Genomic DNA, 22921 nt, shown 5'->3' on the forward strand with positions numbered 1-22921 from the left:
CAGGGGCAAAAGAGCTAAATTTATGGCTATGTGGGTTTTGGATGATTGTGAGCTTTTGAGGGGGAGGGAGACCGGTAGTATGTTGAGAGTTGATTTCATTTCTGATGGAGTATATGTTGTTGTTGAAGTAGCTAGCAAAATCTTGGGCTGAGAGAAAAGTTGTGGTGGGAGGTGGGCGGAGAAGAGTATTGAATGTGGAGAACAGACATTTTGGGTTTGAAGAAAGAGTAGAGATAAGAGTGGAGAAGTAATGTTGCTTATACAGTATAGATTAAGGGCAGAATAGTAAGAGTTCAAGATGAGCTTATAGTGAAGAAAGTCAGCAGGACTCTGAGATTTCCTCCAGTGTCGCTCAGCAGTACGGGAACATCTGCGTAGGTACCGTGTCAGAGGAGTATGCCAGGGCTGAGGATGAGTGTATGTTTTCCAAGTTATGGTAGGTGGGGCCAGGTTATCAAGGACTGATGTAAGGGTGGAGTTATAGTGGATGATGGATCCATCAGGACAGGAAAAGGAGGGGATGGAAGAGAGAAGAGGTTCAAGAGAGCTAGAGAGTTGTTGCTGATCTAATGACTTGATTCTTCTGTGAAGTTTAGTGTGAGAGGTAGAAGGAGGGAGAGTTGTAGGGAGGGAGGTGATGGTACAAGTGAGGAGGTGGAAGAACTTACCTAATACATTCTTTTCTTTCATGGTGGCGAGAGTCCACAAGCTTGTTAGTGATGGGGATATACATTCCTACCAGGAGGAGGCAAAGTTTCCCAAACCCCAAATGCCTATAAATATGCCTCCCACCTCACTCATACCTCAGTTTAACGAATAGACAATTTGGTGAGATGTAAATGAGCAAAAGGGGAAAAAAAAAGAGGAGCAGGAAAAAAGATGTGCTTTATACAAAAAAAAAATCATAACCTCAAAAAAAAAATGGACACTTGACAATTATGGGGGGAAGGGAGTAGGGTGAAGTAGATTCTAGTTTGTATTGTTCTGAGTAATCACATATTGAATTGTAGCTTTCACTGTACTGCAGGACAAACATCAGCACTGACATTTATCTAATGGTACTTTGTGGAAGACATGATGTACACTTCATTTGATTTGATTTGATAAAATTATCCAGTTCAATTGTTTTAATGTTAGTAACAGTAATCGCATGCCCTATTAATATTTGTTTATTTATTAATCCCACAGCCCAGTCTGATATAACCTTGTAATTAGGGATGCCACCCAGCTGGTATTTTATTGGTATTTTTAAGGTTAAGGTCAATGTAAATAGTAAAGAATACAAGCAAAAGATCCCTATTGCATACCACCACTCATTTCCCAGAGGCTTTTTGGTACATGGAGGTGAGGGGTACTTCTGACTCACCTATAGTTTTGAAACAGAGCTGTGGTCAGAGGAGTAGGACAACAGGTGTTTCATGGATTGGCCGTTTGTGCAGTAGTTAGGGCTAGACCTGTTGTGGGCAGAACATGGGCAGGTCCCTGGTTTCACTTTGGAACCTGGAACATTTTCCCTGATGAGGTAAGCTACGTGAGGGACAGCGGGCACAATTTTGGAAAGTCTGCTGGAATCTGATTTCAAAACAAAAGATTATTTAAAATCAGTCTTAGCAGCTTTAGTTTATAAACTTATGCAGTATAATTATTAATACAAATGTTTTTCAATTAGTATTGGCGGCTGTTTTTTTTTTTTTCTTTCTTTCAATAATGTTGGCGTCATTATCTGCCTGCTTGACTTATTTGTAAGTGTACCCTCAGTTTACCCTCAGTTTTAAGATAAGGATTGAATACTTTTGAACTCGCTATATCTATCCATATATGAGATAGATGTTAATCCTCTGTGGTCACCTGTACCATACCTCCCAACATTTCAAAATTCAAAATAAGGGACCCCCCCCCCCCCCCCCCCCCGGCAAAAAACATTTGAAATGTGGTGGGCGGGGCTTAAAAAATCATAAGACCAAAGTAATATAAATACAATTCTAAATAAAGTCATATATTTTAATACGCTTAGGCAGCAAATCAAACACAAGCTCAAACCTCTGGTATAGCTATGTGAGCTATGTAATGCCTTTGCAAAGACATTGCTAAATATGTTTATCTTAATTGGACATTTAATAATAAATTCTTTAAAACTGCTCTCTGCACTACCCATTAATATTCTAGATTCTGGCCTTTAAAGTCAGCAAAAATGCACAGTAACATACTACATAGCATACACTTACATATGCAGATATACATACACACACACACTACATAACATACACTTATACATGCAGATACACACACACTACATAACATACACTTATGCATGCAGATACACACACACACACTACATAACATACACTTATACATGCAGATACACACACACTACATAACATACACTTATACATCCAGATACACACACACACACACTACATAACATACACTTATACATGCAGATACACACACATTACATAGCATACACTTATACATGCAGATAAACAGACACTACATAGTATACACTTATATACATGCAGACACAAACACACACTACATAGCATACACTTATACATGCAGATACACATTCACACACTACATAGCTTACATTTATACATGCAGACACACAAACACACACTGCATAGCATAAACTTATACATACAGATACACACACACAGTTATGGATACAGATAGACACACACACACTACATCATATATGGGTATATGTAATTCATTGTATGGGGTCCTGGGGTTGGCAAGCACATTAGCTGGCAGTCTGCGGCTGACACTGTTCGTTACCCAGGTATTAGCACTGCTCATTGTATAAAACTGAAGGCATGCTATTATTATCACCAGGGCTTAGACATCATCACTACCAGAGGTAGGTTAGAGAGGTCACCATTACCAGTGGTCAGAGTGTATACAGCCTTCTTACTCCTGCTTAACCCACACACCATTCCTTTTCCACAGGGAATCTAACAGGTATCTAACCCTGTAAGAGCAAAGCCAGCTGCTTTTTTTTGTTGTTGTTTAATGCCTGGGGCAAATCGGGACAGATGGCTAGCAACCCGGGACAGGGGGACAGACCCCTAAAATCGGGACTGTCCAGCGAAAATCGGGACAGTTGGGGGGTATGCCTGTACTACCCTTATTGCTTTCAATGAACAGAAGGTATGTGTTATCTATATGAGCCAGAAGACACATGCTATCTACACTTTTCTTTAGAGCCAAGTCTTTCATATTGGACATGATATACTTGGTTACGGATGTATATTCAATCACATGCCATGTGTCAATTAAAATCGATGGCAATTAGATTTATATTACCATCTGCAGAGCACCTTAATCACAGCAGCCACATGTAAGTGCAGGTGCTCCAGCGCACTTTCCTATCCAAGTTAGAATGTTATTATGAAAGTATTTAAAAAGTGTTTGTAGCTTTAGAAGTAAAAAGTACATAATTGTTCAAAGGCCACGCTCCCTCAAACATGTGGGCATATTTTAAAAGCAGTGTACATGAGAGAAAAAATAAATGTGGACATACAGGTTCCTTACAATGTTAAAACTATATTTAATACATTCCCCAGCATTGTCTTCAAGGACCACAGGACTGGGAGGTTTAAAGGGACATTGTACACTAGATTTTTATTTGCATAAATATTTTGTAGATTTTCCATTTATATAGACCATCTGAGAGTGTTTTTGTAACAATTTATAGTTTTGCACATTTATTTATTTATAACATTGTGCTGATTTTCAGACTCCTAACCAAGCCTCAAAGTATCAGATGTAGACCCAGGTCTACAGATTCTTGCTGCTATTGTTTGTGTAATCTGTCTTTACACATGCAGGGAAGGGGGAGCGTATGCGCTTTCTGATTTCCTAGCCTAACCTCATCAACAACGGTAAACTGGGAGCTTCTAAGTAAGTTTTTAAAAGGTTTTATTCTGGATTTTTAGATCAGAATCTGTTCATATTTTTCCTTATGGTAGTGTCTATTACATGCAGTTATATGAAAATAGGTGTACACTGCCCCTGTAAGCCTGAATCTGGAGTAGCCTGTGGTTAAAAGGTGAATGTACCCAGGTTTCTGTTAGCAACAAATAAAAAGGACAAAATGGCAAAACGAAGAGAATAGCAGTGGCTCTAAAGTAGTGGCAGTTTTGCACAATCAGCATTTGGGAGATCTACAATTATGTTTTTCACCACAAATACATCTATTTACTCTATATTATAAGTCTATGATTTTAATAAATATTCCTTGATCATTTTAGTTATTGAGGTGAACTTGCCAAATGGTGCACAGATTTAAATCATAAAAAAAAATATTTCCATACACAATGCATTGAAATTAAAGTACAGTGTAGGAAATAGATGAGAAAATATCTTGCTATGAATGTTTTTAAAAACTTGTTAAAGGGACATGGAGTATATAAAAACTTTCATGGTGCAAACAGAACTTACAATTAAAAAATAAATAAATAGAAAATTTAAAAACAAAAAAACTTTCCAATTTACTTCTATTATCAAATTTTCTCTTGGCATCCTTAGTTGAAACATAGCCCCTTTCCATGAGCGCATACTGAGGGAGGCTCATGGAAGTGCACGTCTTGAGTGTAGCATTGTTACAAACATTGTTACACTGCTCAAGACATGTGCACACTCTTAAAGGGACACTGTACCCAAAATTTTTCTTTTGTGATTCAGATAGAGCATGCAATTTTAAGCAACTTTCTAATGTACTCCTATTATCAAATTTTCTTCATTCTCTTGGTATGTTTATTTGAAAAGCAAGAATTTAAGTTTAGATGCCGGCCCATTTTTAGTGAACAACCTGGGTTGTCCTTGCTGATTGGACAGCACCAGTAAACAAATGCTGTCCATGGTTCTGAACCACAAATTTGCTGGCTCCTTAGCTTAGATGCCTTCTTTTTCAAATAAAGATATCAAGAGAACGAAGAAAAATTGATAACAGAAGTAAATTAGAAAGTTGCTTAACCCCTTAACGACCAAGGACGTACGCCACATGTCCTCAAAAAAAATACAGTTAATGACCGAGGACGTGTGGAGTACGTCCTTGGTCTGGAAAGCAGCTGGAAGCGATCCTGCTCGCTTCCAGCTGCTTTCCGGTTATTGCAGTGATATCGAGGCATCCTGCAATAACCCCCCTTGGCCATCCGATGCAGAGAGAGCCACTCTGTGGCCCTCTCTGCACCGGACATCGGTGGCCGGTATCGTTGGTGGGTGGGAGCAAGTCTGGGAGGCGGGTGGGCGGCCATCGATGTGCCGAGTGGAGGGAAGGGGGGCGGGATCGGGGGCGGAACAGTCGGGAGCGCGCACGGGAGTGCGCGCGTGCATGGGGGGCGGCGGGCGCATGCACGGGGCGGGAGCGGGAGGGAACCGCTACACTACAGAAAAATAAAGCTGTTAAAAGCTAAAAAAAAAAGTTTTTAAAGTCATAAATAAACAGCTAAGGGATCTGGAAGGGGTGGGGGGTTGGTCTTGGGGGGGGAAGCTACACTACAGAAAAGGGCATTTTTTTTAAAAAAAAAGGCACATTTGTTACTAAACTGGGTACTGGCAGACAGCTGCCAGTACCCAAGATGGCGCCCATTAAGGCAGAGGGGGAGGGTTAGAGAGCTGTTTGGTGGGGGATCAGTGAGGTTGGGGAGGCCCAAGTATAGCTTTTATTTTAGTACTGGCAGAGTTTCTGCCAGTACTTAAGATGGCGGGGACAATTGTGGGGTGGGGGAGGGAAGAGAGCTGTTTGGGAGGGATCAGGGGGTCTCATGTTTCAGGTGGGAGGCTGAGCTCTACACTAAAGCTAAAATTAACCCTGCAAGCTACATAATTAACCCCTTCACTGCTAGCCATAATACACGTGTGAAATGCAGCGGCATTTGGCGGCCTTCTAATTACCAAAAAGCAACGCTAAAGCCATATATGTCTGCTATTTCTGAACAAAGGGGATCCCAGAGAAGCATTTACAACCATTTGTGCCATAATTGCACAAGCTGTTTGTAAACGATTTCAGTGAGAAACCTAAAATTGTGAAAAATTTAACGTTTTTTTTTTATTTGATCGCATTTGGCGGTGAAATGGTGGCATGAAATATACCAAAATTGGCCTAGATCAATACTTGGGGTTGTCTACTACACTACACTAAAGCTAAAAGTATCCCTAAAAGCTCCCTACATTCTCCATAATTAACCCCTTCACTGCTGGGCATAATACACGTGTAGTGCGCAGTGGCATTTAGCAGCCTTCTAATTACTAAAAAGCAACGCCAAAGCCATATATGTCTGCTATTTCTGAACAAAGGGGATCCCAGAGAAGCATTTACAACCATTTAAGCCATAATTGCACAAGCTGTTTGTAAATAATTTCAGTGAGAAACCAAAAGTTTGTGAAAAAATTTGTAAAAAAGTGAACGATTTTTTTTATTTAATCGCATTTGGCGGTGAAATGGTGGCATGAAATATACCAAAATGGGCCTAGATGAATACTTTGGGATGTCTACTAAAAGAAAATATATACATGTCAATGGATATTCAGAGATTCCTGAAAGATATTAGTGTTCTAATGTAACTAGCGCTAATTTTGAAAAATAATGGTTTGGAAATAGCAAAGTGCTACTTGTATTTATGGCCCTATAACTTACAAAAAAAGCAAAGAACATGTAAACATTGGGTATTTCTAAACTCAGGACAAAATTTAGAAACTATTTAGCATGGGTGTTTTTTGGTGGTTGTAGATGTGTAACAGATTTTGGGGGTCAAAGTTAGAAAAAGTGTGTTTTTTTTCAATTTTTTCCTCATATTTTATAAAAAAATTTATAGTAAATTATAAGATATGATGAAAATAATGGTATCTTTAGAAAGTCCATTTAATGGCGAGAAAAACGGTATATAATATGTGTGGGTACAGTAAATGAGTAAGAGGAAAATTACAGCTAAACACAAACACCGCAGAAATGTAAAAATAGCCTTGGTCCCAAACGGACAGAAAATGGAAAAGTGCTGTGGTCATTAAGGGGTTAAAATTGCATGCTCTATCCGAATCATGAAAGAAAAAATTTGGGTCCAGTATCCCTTTAAGTTTATTTCTGTACACTGTCATGCAAAGGAGCAAAATTTCAACAAAGGATACCAAGAGAAAAAAAAAATAGCAAACCAGATTTTATTTTAAATTTTATCTGAATTGTGAACGTTCCATTTTGACGTACATCTCCCTTTAAAGATTCAAATGCTTCCGTCATGACTGGTTCTTGCCTGTGCAGTCTATAATAATGTTCAGTTCCTGCCATTATTTGATGGAATAAAGTTATGGAAAAAATAGAATTATCTAATGCAACAAATCCAAACAATATCTAACAAAATAGGTTATCTCCACGTAAACAATTTTTAAATAACTTTTATATTTGGTGTCCAAGAAATATTACATGTACAGGTATTTCAACATAATGAGAGCACATTTTCCAAATGTTATCTAAAGCAGTACTGGTATATTACTTACAGGGTTAAATACAATGTTATTCGTACATCCGTATTTTAAGTTATATGATTATAAAAACTTTAAACATTTTAACATCAGACATTTGAACCAAAACCAACATGCTTTTCCTCTAATTATTTAGATGGTGAATTTTTGAATGCGCAAACCATACATCTATAGTTCAAACCTTCAGAAATTTTAATAAAATAATTCTGAATAAATAAATGGGTGCTCAACAATATATACAATTTTCGCTTTAAAAGGACACAATATTTTTGGAAACCAATTGTACAATTATAAAGGATTTTGTAAAATAAAAGGCATGCATTTTCCTTTAAAAATAAATAAATAAAATAAGATTTATTTACTTCTTTTAGATTCATTACCAGTTAAATAGCTCTGGAATAAATGTTTAATTTAAAAAAATAATCAAATACAACTATATTTTTGGAAATGTTTACATGCTTTTAGAGAAGGACATTTAGCCATTTCCTGTGATTCAAATTAATATATTATATGTTATACTTAATTATTTATAGAATAAATATTAAAATATATTTATACAGTACAAATATACTTAACCCCAAAGTATTTACATTACTAATTACTATTGTTGAAAGATGAATAAATATATTTTTGCAACCCTAAAAATAAAGAATAAAAAGAATAATAAAAAAAAGAATAAAAACAAAAAGGAAGATTAAATAAACAATTTACCCAGATGGGAGTAAATATATAATAATAAATAAATATATATATATATATATATATATATATATATATATATATATATATATATATATATATCTCACTACAAAGTCTTAGTGACACAGTTGTACAAACAATATTCATAGATAAAATTTAACTCACTTAAAAGTGAGCACTTTTTAGAGATTTAACATTTAATGATAACCTACAGTGTTGCATGTTTACTGTGTTCTTCCAATTGTTTGTTTAGCAGCAAATTCTTACATACAGTAAGATTCCATTGAAGAGATCAGTGGAATTATAAGGTTTCCCTGTGGGCTTATTATTATCAGGTATTTGTAGAGCGCCAACAGATTCCGCAGCGCTGGGCTTAAAGGTGTCAGCATGCAACAATTTCAACAACAATTTGTTAAAACTGCTTGTTCCTCCAGGTCACAGAGGGGAAAAAAAGAGACTTGAAATAAATCTTTAATGGACTGAGGATTATTTCTTGATTACTTATGTGCATGTAATTATACGTAGGCATTTAAAAGGAAAAGGCAGATTTTAGATTGTGCTGATAGGTAGTAGTGTTTCTTTTAGTCCAAAGGCTGGCTTGTGCATCTCACCTGTAAATTTCTAATAGTTCACTTGTCCAGTAAGAAATTAGGCTTTCAGCAATATTTAATATTGAGTGGACTAGTAACTTATTTCTTTCAGGTTTTCTCTCCGATTGGTAAAAGTATAGTATTAGTTTTTCAACCCTGCAGAGCACTGTTTTACTAGTTGTCCCAGATGTTATGGTTCTCATAACAATAACCCTAGAGAAGAATGTCACTTTATGTACTAAACATGTGCGTCATTTATCAGTTGTTAAAAAGTAAATAAAAATCTATTTTTTGCTTAAGACATGGAAATGAAAAAAGAATAATAGACAAATCACTTGGAAAATCTTTTAAAGACAATATGTGTTTAATTTGGTTGAAATTCCATTGTTGATACTTTATAACACAAATCACGTATTTAAATTGGAAAGGAATGACTTAGGCTTTGAACCCAATAGAACATGTAATGTTCGATGGGTTAATACCCTCTGAGAAGGTAAAAAGGAAGTACATAACTTTACGGATTTTGGCATGCTCAGAAATCCTTTCACCAAATTCCTGGGCATCTGCTTCATAGCAATCAGCCTCATTCTCATTAGATTTGTTCCAGAATATAGCAGAGGGCTCTAGGAGCTGCCGGTTCATAAGGTTGGTGAGGTCTGGTGTCCAATGCTGTGAGGTCCCAGTTACAATGAGTTTGCCTGGTGATTGAAAGTGGACTTTCCACCAAAGGAACTTTAGCTTCTGTTTGGTAAAGTCTAATCGGTAAATGTATTCATTGGCTCTCAGTAGCTTTTCACCTTCTTGGGGCTTTTCATTCTTTTGCTGAAGGGTCTCGGCTCGTATGCGCATGCATTCTGTGAGGTGGGCATCTTCTGTAAAGTTTAATTCCAGCTCTGATGCCATCTCTCTTTAGTACTTCCTCAAGAAAGGCAAAGTCACTTCAGTGGTTAACAGAAAACTAATATCTACAAGTCAAGCTCTCTGCTCTTTACTTGCTCAACGCTAAACAGTACTAAGCAACCTAGCTCAATAATACAGCATGTTCTCCTAGGATTCGCAAGGATGCTCTCTTGACTAATTTGTAGCTTCCCATTACGTAATAACCTATGCAAATAAATCTACAGGGAGAAGGATCTATGGTGTCAGTTTCCTTAGAAACATTTTATCAAGAGAAAGAAACAGTTGTCATTATTAGCAAAAATAAGTGATGCTTATCAATATGTAGATTTTATATTACATATATATATATATATATATATATATATATATATATATATATATATATATATATATATACACACACACACATACAGTATATATACATTTTTGTAAATATTTTATTATATATCTTTTCATGTGACAACACTGAAGAAATGACACTTTGCTACAATGTAAAGTAGTGAGTGTACAGTCTGCATAACAGTGTAAATTTGCTGTCCCCTCAAAATAACTTATCACACAGCCATTAATGTCCAAACCGTTGGCAACAAAAGTGAGTACACCCCTAAGTGGAAATGTCCAAATTGAGCCCAATTAGCCATTTTCCCTACCCGGTGACTCGTTAGTGTTACAAGGTCTCAGGTGTGAATGGGGAGCAGGTGTGTTAAATTTGGTGTTATCGATCTCACACTCTCTCATATTGGTCACTGGAAGTTCAACATGGCACCTCATGGCAAAGAACTCTCTGAGGATCTGAAAAAAAAGAATTGTTGCTCTACATAAAGATGGCCTAGGCTATAAGAAGATTGCCAAGACCCTGAAACTGAGCTGCAGCACGGTGAGCAAGACCATACAGCGGTTTCACAGGACAGGTTCCACTCAGAATAGGCCTCGCCATGGCCGACCAAAGAAGTTAAATGCACGTGCTCAGCGTCATATCCAAAGGTTGTCTTTCGGAAATAGACATATGAGTGCTGCCAGCATTACTGCAGAGGTTAAAGTGGTGGGGGGGTCAGCCTGTCAGTGCTCAGACCATACGCTTCACACTGCATCAAATTGGTCTGCATGGCTGTTGTCCCAGAAGGAAGCCTCTTCTAAAGATGATGCACAAGAAAGCCCGCAAACAGTTTGCTGAAGACAAGCAGACTAAGGACATGGATTACTAGAACTATGTCCTGTGGTCCGATGAGACCAAGATAAACTTATTTGGTTCAGATGGTCTCAAGCGTGTGTGGTGGCAACCAGGTGAGGAGTACAAAGACAAGTGTGTCTTGCCTACAGTCAAGCATGGTGGTGGGAGTGCTGCTGGCACTGGGGAGCTACAGTTCATTGAATGCCAACATGTACTGCGACATACTGAGGCAGAGCATAATCCCCTCCCTTCAGAGAATGGGCCGCAGGGCAGTATTCCAACATGATAAAGTACCCAAACACACCTCCAAGACAACCACTGCCTTGCTAAAGAAGCCGAGGGTAAAGGTGATGGACTGGCCAAGCATTTCTCCAGACCTAAACCCTATTGAGCATCTGTGGGGCATCCTCAAATGGAAGGTGGGGGAGCGCAAGGTCTCTAACATCCACCAGCTCTGTGATGTCGTCATGGAGTAGTGGAAGAGGACTCCAGTGGCAACCTGTGAAGCTCTGGTGAACTCAATGCCCAAGAGGGTTAAGGCAGTGCTGAAAAATAATGGTGGCCACACAACAAAATAGACACTTTGGGCCCAATTTCGACATTTCCACTTAGGGGTGTATGCACTTTTGTTGCCAGCGGTTTAGACATTAATGGCTGTGTGTCGAGTTATTTTGAGGGGACAGCAGCATATTTACACTGTTATACAGGCTGTACACTCACTAGTTTACATAGTAGCAAAGTGTCATTTCTTCAGTGTTATCACATGAAAAGATATAATAAAATATTTACAAAAATGTGAGGGGTGTACTCACGGTTTCTTTTTTGTGTATATACACACACACACACACACACACGCATATATACATAAACATACACATACATTGCTGCAGCTATTTGATTTGGGATTTATTTATCCTTATTTTGATCTCACTATAATAACATTTATAAATATATATTTTTCCTTTTTTACCCTATGAACATCCTGCTAAGCATGCTATATTTTATCTTTTAGTATTGACCTACTTAACCTGAAGTTTTATGTTATTGCCTTTCATTATTGATCTATTGTAACTAGAGTACTATAGAATAGTATATTCCACATCTATCCATGGTCAAAAATATTGTTATAAATATTTACTTTATTATGGTACTTTGTGATGTAGTGGAACTGTAGAGTTAACATCATTGAAATGTGTGTGGTACTAGAAGTAAGCCAATGCACTAAAAGAGTTATAGGTAGAAACAGGGTTTTGCATTGTGGTGTATACATGAGTGCTGCATTAATCATAAAGAATCATAGGTCTGCTGTGGGGATTACATTAACCTAAATGTGTATTTGATGCTATGAGGTTTGTTCCCTTGGGAGGACTTTTTTTAGATGAAGTGGAAATGATGAAATAATTTGTAATTAGTGGATGTCAAAAATATAATCAGATGTAAATAACACACTGAAATTATTTGTTTAGTACTCATGGTTTATACAGTTCTATTGATAACTTAAATCTGTCTATACTTGAGGAGAATGTTTGTATTGATGTACAACAGTAAAAATGTTTTATATATATCAGCATACACATACTCACCAGCATGAGACCCATCCCACTTGGGCAATGGACAAAACTGACCACTTCCCAAAATGTGATATTATTCCTCTATTTCCCCAAACTCTTAGTTGAGTTTATCCTATACAGTCAACAACAGAGCAGGGAAAGATCTGGCAGTGTATTACCCAAGGGTATGAGCCAAAACAGAGAAATGCCTGTATTTTAGATGTTATCTTGGCTTTCCATGGCTAGTACTCAACAGCAAGTAAACAAATTACCAAAAAAAAACAAAATAAATAATACTACTGAAATTCAAAAGTATATTGACATACCAGAGAAGACAGAATTTTGTGACGAAATCTAGCTAAAGAAGATGGTCTAAAATTCAGTTTATAGTCTGAAAGTAAAAGTGTGAGTTTTTATTTAAATCTACTGCTTGACAGAATCAGCCTTTAGAACCCAAGCAGTGACCACTGACCAAATACAAAAGTACCCTGAGAACATCAGGGACTGTTTTGCCTTATTTATTGGACAAGGAAATGGCTTGATCCATCCAGTTGGAAACTGTGGATTAGGCTGGAGTAAGCCCTTGATGTTGCTCATGAAGAATGATGGGTGAAACTCTAATATCATGAGACTACTTGACAGATACACAGACAGCAAACACACAGGCTCTAGAGCGGTTTACTATTCATATTCTTCTTGTTAGAACAATGTATTAATGTTGTGAAAATCAAATATCTATTTTGGTAGAAATTCGTGAACTGTTCAAGAACTACCTTGTTCTATTGGAAAGCTATGTATGGCTCATCTACAAGGAGAACTTGCAGTTCTGAAGCCTTCTGGGCTGAGGTTATGGCTACAGAAAGGTGGTCTTAAGTATTTAGAACTACAAGAAAACCTCAGAATGGTTCAAGTGGAGCATCAAATATAGTTTCAAGCCTCAACAGTAGGTCCCAAGTCAGAATAAGAGCATTTCAACCAACAACCCATTTAGTATCAGCAGTGAAAGGTTATCTGACCCTTTCAGTACTGAAGAATGAAAAGTAACATTTCTGTTGACTCACACATATGTAGCAAGAACATCTTTGTATAAGGCTACAGACAGCAGGAAATGTTTCACTGGGTTGAATAGTCAGGGTGACTACAGCAACACCTTTTTTCATTTTTGCAAGCTATCAGGTCATATGTATCACTATTAATATTATATAGTAGACATTTTAAACAAAAAAAGAAAAAAACAAGAACAAGGGATGAATGTCTTATTAGGCAATTGCCTATGGACACTTTCTCTCAGAAAGACACCTTCCTTTCAATTGATAAAACCTCAAAAAACATAATTTATACTTACCTGATAAATTTCTTTCTTTCCGGATATGGTGAATCTACAATTTCATCAATTACTAGTGGGAATATCACTCCTGGCCAGCAGGAGGCGGCAAAGAGCACCACAGCAAAGCTGTTAAGTATCACTCCCCTGCCCACAATCCCCAGTCATTCGACCGAAGGGAAATGAAAAAAGGAATAACACAAATGTGAAGAGGTGCCTGAGGTGTGGTCAAAAATAACTGTCTTAATAAAAAAGGGCAGGGTCGTGGACTCACCATATCCGGAAATAAATTTATCAGGCAAGCATACATTTTGTTTTCTTTCCTAAGATATGATGAGTCCACGACGCTATCAATTACTAGTGGGAACCAATACCCAAGCTAGAGGACACAGATGACCAGGGAGGGAGAACAAGACAGGTATACCTAAACAGAAGGCACCACCGCTCAAAGAACTTTACTGCCAAAAAAAAGCCTCAGCCGAGGCAAAAAAATAAAATTTGAAAACTTTGGAAAAAGTATGCACAGAAGACCAAGTTGCAGTCTCTCAGGAGGCTGCTGACCAGCCGTCTCATAAGCCAAACAAAATACACTTCTTAACCAGAGGAAAAAAGAAGTAGCAGAAGCTTTCTGACCCATATGCTTTCCTGAGAAGCAAATGAACAGGACAGAAGACTGGCAAATCCATAGTCGCCTGTAGGTAGATCTGTAGAGCATGCACAACCTCCAGGCCGTGCAACAAACGTTCCTTATGAGAAAAAGAATTAGGACATAACGAAGGAACAACAATTTACTGATTAATATTTCTATCTGAAACCACTTCAGGAAGAAAACCTAAATTCGTACGAAGAACCACCTTATCAACCTGAAAGATAAAATAAGGCAAATCACACTGCCAAGCCGAGAGTTCAGAAATTCTCGGAGCAGAAGAGATAGCAATAAAAAACAAAACCTTCCAAGATAATAACTTAAAGTTTTGCAGCAGGCTCTGTTTGAGCCATTGCTTCCATAGATATTAAGAACAAGGTTAAGGCTCGAAGGAGGAGCAACAGACTTAAATACAGGCCTGATTCCGACCAAGGCCTGATAAAATATTGCACATCTGGCACGTCCGCCAGACGCTTGTGTAGCAAAATAAACAATGCAGAAATCTGACCTTCAGAGTACTGACTGACAAACCCTTCTCCAGACCTTCCTGGAGAAAGGACAAAATCCTAGGAATCCTGACCCTACTCCAAGAGCAGCCCTTGGATTCACACCAATCTAAGATATGTATGCCATATCTTATGCTTATGATAAATCTTTCTAGTAACAGGTTTCTGAGCATGAAACATGGCCTCAATGACCGACACAGAAAAAACACGCTTAGACAAAACTAAGCATTCAAATCTCCAAGCAGTCAGCTTCAGAGAAATGAGATTTGAGTGAAGGAAGGGACCCTGAATCAGAAGGTCCTTCCTCAGAGGCAATCTCCAAGGTAGAAGAGACAACATCTCCACTAGATCTGCATACCAGATCCTGCGAGTCTACGCAGAGGCTATTAAAATGACCAAACCTCTCTCCTGTTTGATACGAGCAATGACTCGTGGAATGTGAGCCAAAACTCAGGAAACAGGTATGCCCGATAAAAGGAAGTATAACCCTGACGTGATCTGAACATGCAACCTTCTGATTTGGAGACAGACGCGCTATTGTTGCGCCACGAGATCTGACCCAGAAATCCCAAGGAACCACCAGAACATAAAATACAGCTTGCGAGCAACCCTTTAAAGTGCAAGAAGCTGCAGCTGGTTTCAAACTGCAAACCTTCAGCTTGCTAAGCAGCTAAGCTAACTATCAGGCTACTACAGCTAACTATTCTATCAGAGCGGCCTGGATCTTGAAATATACCTTGGAGGCCTGGCGTTCTGCCGAAACCCCAGCAGATCCAGCACTGGCAACCCCCATTTGAGGGTTAACCTTGAGAACACCTCTGGATAGAGAGCCCACTCCCCGGGATAAAAAGTCTGTCCACTCAGGAAATCCACTTCCTAGTTGTCCACTCCTGGAATGTGGATGGCAGATAGACAGCATTCGTGAGCTTCCGCCCACTGAACAATTTGAACCACCTCCTTCATGGCTAAGGAACTCCGAGTTCCTCCCTGATGGTTCACGTAAGTCACTGAGGTTATGTTGTCTGACTGGAACCTGATAAACCGGGCTAAGCACAACTGAGGCCAAACCAACAGAGCATTGTAAATCTCTCAACTCCAAAATGTTTATGGGGAGATCAGACTCTTCCCAAGTCCATAGTCCCTGCACCTTTAACGACTCCCAGACTGCTCCCCAGCCCAGCAGGCTGGAGTCCATGGTCACAATCACCCAGGAAGGTCTCCAAAAGCATGTGCCCTGGGACAGATGTTCCTGAGAAAACCACCATGGAGGAGAGTCTCTAGTCGACTGATCTAGATCAATCATCTGAGACAGACCCACAAGGACCCTGTTCCATTGTCCGAGTATGCATAACTGCAAAGCTCTCAAATGGAATCTAACAAAGCGAATGATATCCATGGAAGCGACCATCAGACCGATTACCTCTATACATTGGCCTCTATTTATCAAAGTCTGGCGGACCTGATCCGACAGTGCGGATCAGGTCTGCCAGACCTCGCTGAATACGGAGAGCAATACCCTCTCCGTATTCAGCATTGCACCAGCAGCTCACAAGAGCTGCTGGTGCAACGCCACCCCCTGCAGAATCGCGGCCAATCGGCAGCCAGCAGGGGGGTGTCAACTCGATTGGGTTGAATTGTGGCGATGTCTGTCCGCCTGCTCAGAGCAGGCGGACAGGTTATGGAGCACCGGTCTTGATAGGCCCCATTGAGTCACTGAAGGCCAAACAATAGACTGAAGAGAGAGGCAAGAGGAAAGAATTCTGAAATATTTTCATTGATAGGGAAACTCACAGTAATTCCCCTAACTTGATCATAGCCAAAATAGACCCCTCTGGGAGACGTGGCAAGGTCAAAAGGAACTCGAAATTGCATGCCCTCCAGATCTATGATCAGCATGAACTGACCCTCTTGGACCAAAGGAAAAAAGGAACCAATGGTTTCAATTTGAAGGACATTACCCTGAGAAAAACTTGTAGAGACACTTTAGGTCTAGAAAGGTACGAAAAATTCCCTCTTTTTCGGAAACCACAAACAGAAATGAATAGAATCTTAGACCCAGTTTTACAGGAACTAGAACTATCACCCACACAAAAAAGAGAGGTCCCAAACATATTTCAAAAATGTCTCACTGTTATCTGGCCGGCAGATATATTTGAGAGGAGGAACCTGCCTCTGGAAGGATGATTCTATTTAGAAACCCTGAGATACCAGTTCCGCAGACTATCTGGGATATCCCATATATATTGAAGACAGAGAGATTCAGCCCCCCTCTTGTTGGATCAGGACCAAACAAGGTCTTACCCCCATAAGCTTGGCTCTCCTCCAAAAGGAGTTTCTACCAAAAAAGAATCAGACAAAGTGTTGCACCTATAAGATGCCACACTTGACACAGGCAATACCAACTTCCATGTAAGCCTACAGCTTAGTCAATTGATCCTGAAAAGAACCACTATCCTCTCTAGGGATCGTAGTTCTCTTACCCAGAGTAGAAATGGCTTTCTGTACCATGGGCAGCAAAAAGGGATAGGAAAATGCAGCAAGGCCCACCTCACAAGTTCCTTACTGCTTTAAAGCCACCACTACTCTACTGAAGAGATTAACATGGACTATAGCTAGACCCAATCCTGAACAAGGGAAAGATCAGAGTAAACCTACTCTGGCTTTCTAAAATAATAAAATCTTGCTTGAAATTCAACTTTTTCTTCAGACACCAAAACTTCACCTCCCCCATGCACCAAGGCAAAGAGAATGACTGGGGATTGTGGGTAGGTGATACTTAAATTGAAAGTAAATCCTAGCGTTTTACAAACGTTGGGATTTACTATTGAAACAAATAAAGGGCACTTTCATTAATGAAGTATAAGATACTTCATGTAGAAAGCTCCTTTATTTGATTCAATCGATCGCCGCTCTTAGCTCCTACAGCAGCGCATGGCTAAAAACATTTTTGGCTAAGAGGTGACGTTTTCACCTCTTAGCCAATAGCCGTGTGGTAAATCCGGCTCCCATGGGCACCAAGCCAGATTTACCGCACGGCTATTGGCTAAGAGGTGAAAACGTCACCTCTTAGCCACATTTTTTTATAGCCGTTGGGCTGCTGTAGGAGCTAAGAGCGGCGATCGATTGAATCAAATAAAGGAGCATTCTACATGAAATATCTTATACTTCATGAATGAAAGTGCCCTTTATTTATTTTAATAGTAAATCCTAGCGTTTGTAAAACGTTAGGATTTACTTTCACTTTAACAGCTTTGTTGTGCTTTTTGCCACCTCCTGCTGGCCAGGAGTGATATTCCCACTAGTAACTGATGACGTTGTGGACTCACCATAACTAAGGAAGGAAATACTCTCCCCTCATCATACACTATCTTAGCTTCCAATTGTCATGTGATGTGTGGTCGGGAATTGGATCCTTCCAAATTTCTCCTATTTACATCCCTTTTCTTGCAGTAACCAGTGACTACCCAAACCCAGCCTAAAATCACCTTCCAGACCTGGGGGAATCCATGAACGTCCATGGGTGGCAGCATTACCAAGCCTCACAAACCCATTAGTGTCAGTAAGCTGCACAGGTCTTACAATAAGGTAGCTGGAGGGGGGGTAGTATTTAAACTCCTCAATCTTAGGTCCTTTATGTCATGGAAACCACTAAGACTCACCGTTTGAAAGGCAATCACCTGCTCTTTCAAATGGAATCATAGGGGTATAAAGTTTAGGCAAATAAAAAAAATAAAAAAAACTCCTACACTTTCCCACACTGTTTGAAGTCTGTGTTTTTCTAGACACTTATAACAGGTAATCAAAAAGGCCTAGAGACCCCCATTACCCCCTTTTTTTAAAGTGCAAAAGGCAACTTTAAAATAAAGCCCCAACATATTTTTTTGTTTTAATCTTTGAGGTAATATAATGTACAGACAATACAAGGTGGGTTGGTATGGCTATGAGACAATTTAGAAATTAAAGATGTTAACAATACACCCATTGAAATAATGTTAATGTTATCCTTGGGGATTTGTTAAAAATCTGGTTCGGGTGTACTGTTACTTTAAATTTGGGCTAATTAACACAGGCTGTTTTACCACCAATAAGATTGTGAGGGAGAGTATTTAAGCTCCACAGGAACATGTAGTAACTAAGTCTATGATTAAGGCTGTCAGCAGCCGAAATGCGTCAGTCTATTTGGGTTCTGTACTTCTCTATATGAGTAATAAAATAGTGTAAACCTCATTTTTCCATAGTTAAAAATCTGATGAATTTGTCATGAGTTGCCTAAAATTGTTGGGGAAGATAAGTATTGTCTCCTCTTGCTGATGCTAAATGGGGCTGATTCCGGCACACTGGAAAAAACAACGCAAAACCGAGTTTAAAGGAATGGAGGGCTAGAATGGATGATTTACTTAGGCTGGAAAGGTACCACTACCTAAAGATTAGCAAACTAGCCACACATTAAATGATGTCGCTAACTTGGGTGGGTAGGGGATTATAATTCAACTACCGACCAGGACACTTCCAAACTTATAACTGTTATAATTAATGTTACACTGATTTGTGTGTCATGTTGTTACTCTTTTCAACAATAAAGCTTGTTTGAAACTTAAAAAAAAACAAAAAAACTACGAGCTTTCAGTGGCAACCAAACTAAACACTCAAAAGGGAACGAGGAGAGGGCATCCACTTCAATTACTGATGGACATTGGACTTATGTTATACAAGAGACCCTTCCTCTCTTCCCCCATAAAAACTCTGTTAGAGAAGACATTTGCACATAGATCTCATTGTAATTGCAAAGATTAGTTGACCATGACATGTAACACCATTTTTATTTTTTTAATAAAGCTCTGATGAAATCTGATGAATTAGGTTATTCATAAAGCTTACTAATGCTAGTATCCAAATACTCAGATGCTGCAAGTGTAATAAAGTTGGTCTTCAGACTCAGAGGGTATATATCTAACAGGATCAATCTCAAATATACAATAACTAGTAGCAGACATTATTATTTAAGATAGAACATAATGAAACCATAAGGAAGTTCTTCAAACCAAAAAAACAATACAATCAGAACCAATAAATTTCCCTGACATCTAAAGTCTAGCAATTTCTATCTTGTTTATAGCTTCTATTTAAGAAAGAACAAGTGTGAGAACCTGAATTTCCTGGCTTCAGAAAAAAGGAGAGAAAAAAAAAAGTGGGAAGAGGAAATCTCCCAGAAGATATCCACAGAACAGGATCAAACATATACCACATATATAATAAAAAAGATTGATTTAATTAATACATAATCTATTGTTATAAACAAAGTATATCATTAAACATATAAACAAAATAAAATATCCGGATATTTCCAAGTGTCCTATTAACAGCTATGAAATAATATTAAATTAACTTTGAGACCAAGTGGTAAAAAAAAAAATCTATAAAATAAGAAAATCCTAAGAGTCTTTTCAGTAGTTGTATCATCCACCCCTATACTGGGGTTTGTGCGTCCCCCGTAATTCTCCACACTTGAATGCTGAATTAAATAGTCTCCCTGTAGATAAGGTAATTCCCTTTAGTAAATTCCACTCGGGTGTGATATATTCTCCTATTATGGTATATCTGCCTTTAACTCCTCTGCTGGACCGCTGTAGAGTTCTACAATAATAAGTAGAAAGTGTGTCTGTGTTTTGGGTAATTACCTTACTCTGTGTACCATGGCATGAAATCCTCCCCGCATCCAGTGTGTCAGCCTGTTAGCTCCTCCTGCTGTGTGATCACACATAAACTGATACTGGTCTCTGCGTTCTGCCTTGCTCCAAATTGCAAATAGAAATAACTGGTTGCTACAGATAGGGGATATACCTGGATAATCGCTAAACACCTTTTTTCCAAACTTTCAGACCGTTACCGGCATCTGTTCAGCCTGCCGTCTTCAGGGTGCTTGAGTCTGCTTGAAATTCGCCAATCAGGGTACGCCTCTATGCATTTCAGCTCTGAGAGCATTTGGGGTAGATTTATCAAGCTGCAGTGGACAGGGGCGCACTTATGCGTCCCTGTCTGTCGCAGCTCACCTCTGGCGGGCTAAATTCCAATGACTGAATTCAGCATTGCACAAGGACAGAATTTTGCGCTCTTGTGCAATGCTCCCCCAGCCAATCACGTGTGGGCAGGAGCTGTCAATCTCCCCAGTCGGACGAGACCGGGGAGATTGAAATTCGCCACCTAAGAGGTGGCAAAAGGTTAGGGAAGCAGTGTTTTGATGACTGCTGCTTGTTAAATACAGACAGCAGGTTCTCTTGCGAGAACCTGCAGTCGTAGGGGGTCGAAGGCTGGCGAAAGCCTTTGATAAATCGACCCCTTAGTCAAAAGTCATGATTGGCGAATTTCAAACAGACTTAAGCACACTGAAGACAGCTGGAACGGCAGGTTGAACAGATGCCGGTAACAGTCTGAAAGTTGGTAAAAAACATAATTTATGCTTACCTGATAAATTTATTTATTTCCGGATATGGTGAGTCCACGGAATCATCAATTACTAGTGGGAATATCACTCCTGGCCAGCAGGAGGAGGCAAAGAGCACCACAGCAAAGCTGCTATATATGTCACTTCCCTTACCCATAAAATCCAGTCAATCAGCCGAAGGGAAAATGGAAAAAAAGAAGATAACACAAAGGTGTAGAGGTACCTGAGGTTTTAGTTAAAAATAACAGTCTTAAAATAAAGGGTGGGCCGTGGACTCACCATATCCGGAAATAAATTTAACAGGTAAGCATAAATTATGTTTTCTTTCCTAAGATATGGTGAGTCCACGGAATCATCAATTACTAGTGGGAACCAATACCCAAGCTAGAGCAGTGTTTTTCAACCAGTGTGCCGTGGCACACTAGTGTGCCATGAGAGATCCTCAGGTGTGCCACGGCAGACTGACAACAGTGTGACATTTTTTAAACTTTGCTTGTTTTTTACTCCCAGTGCAGGGGTAGTTTGTAGGAGGCATGGCATAACAGCACAATACATACAGTATGTGTGTGTTTATGTGTATGTGTATATATATATATATGCTGTATTAGGCTACAATGTGTGATTTTTTTAAAATTTTGGGATGGTGGTGTGCCACAGGATTTTTTAATGTAAAAAAAAGTGTGCCACGGCAAAAAAAAGGTTAAAAATCACTGAGCTAGAGGACACAGATGATTAGGGAGGGACAAGACAGGTAACCTAAACAGAAGGCACCACTGCATGAAGAACCTTTCTCCCAAAAGAGGCCTCAGCCGAGATAAAAATATCAAATTTGGAAAAAGTATGCAGAGAGGACCAATTTGCAGCCTTGCAAATCTGTTCTACAGAAAGCACAAGGGAAAGCCCTTGTGAAATGAGCTGAAATTCTCTCATGAGGCTGCTGTCCAGCAGTCTCATAAACCAAACACATTATACTACTCAACCAAAGAGAAAGAGAAGTAGCTGAAGTTCTCTGACCTTTGTTTCCCAGAGAAACAAACAGCAAACTGGCGACGATCCTTAGTCTCCTGTAGATAGAAAATAAAAGCACGCACAACATCAAAGTTGTGCAACAAATGTTCCTTATGAGAAGAAAGATAAGAACACAGAGAAGGAACAAAATTTTTTGATTAATATATCTATCCGAAACCACTTAGGAAGAAAACCTAACTAGTACGAATAACCGCCTTAACTGCATGAAAGATAAGATAAGGCAAATCACACTGCAAAACTGAGAACTCCGAGACTCTCCAAGCAGAAAATATAGCAATGAGAAACAAAACCTTCCAAAATAACAACTTAATATCTATGGAAAGTAAAGGCTCAAACAGAGCCTACTGCAAAACTTTAAGAACAAGGGCAAAACCCTAAGGGGGAACAACCGACTTAAACACAGGCCTGATGTAGACCAGTGCCTGACAAAAAGATTGCACATCTGGCACATCCACCAGATGCTTATGTAGCAAAAAACATAATTTATGCTTACCTGATAAATTCCTTTCTTCTGTTGTGTGATCAGTCCACGGGTCATCATTACTTCTGGGATATTAGCTGCTCCCCTACAGGAAGTGCAAGAGG

General features: G+C 39.1%; 2 protein-coding genes across 2 annotated transcripts in view; both read right to left on the reverse strand.

The window, feature by feature from the left end:
• LOC128652672 (calpain-5) overlaps positions 1-22921 on the reverse strand; it is a 107372-nt gene that overhangs the window by 60837 nt on the left and 23614 nt on the right. The window lies entirely within an intron of this gene.
• OMP (olfactory marker protein) lies at positions 9119-9697 on the reverse strand. Its single transcript, XM_053708692.1, has one exon. It carries the CDS (start codon positions 9669-9671, stop codon positions 9204-9206), a length of 468 nt encoding a protein of 155 aa, XP_053564667.1. The 5' UTR covers positions 9672-9697; the 3' UTR covers positions 9119-9203.

Source organism: Bombina bombina, chromosome 3 (assembly GCF_027579735.1).
Source record: "Bombina bombina isolate aBomBom1 chromosome 3, aBomBom1.pri, whole genome shotgun sequence".
NCBI lineage: Eukaryota > Metazoa > Chordata > Amphibia > Anura > Bombinatoridae > Bombina > Bombina bombina.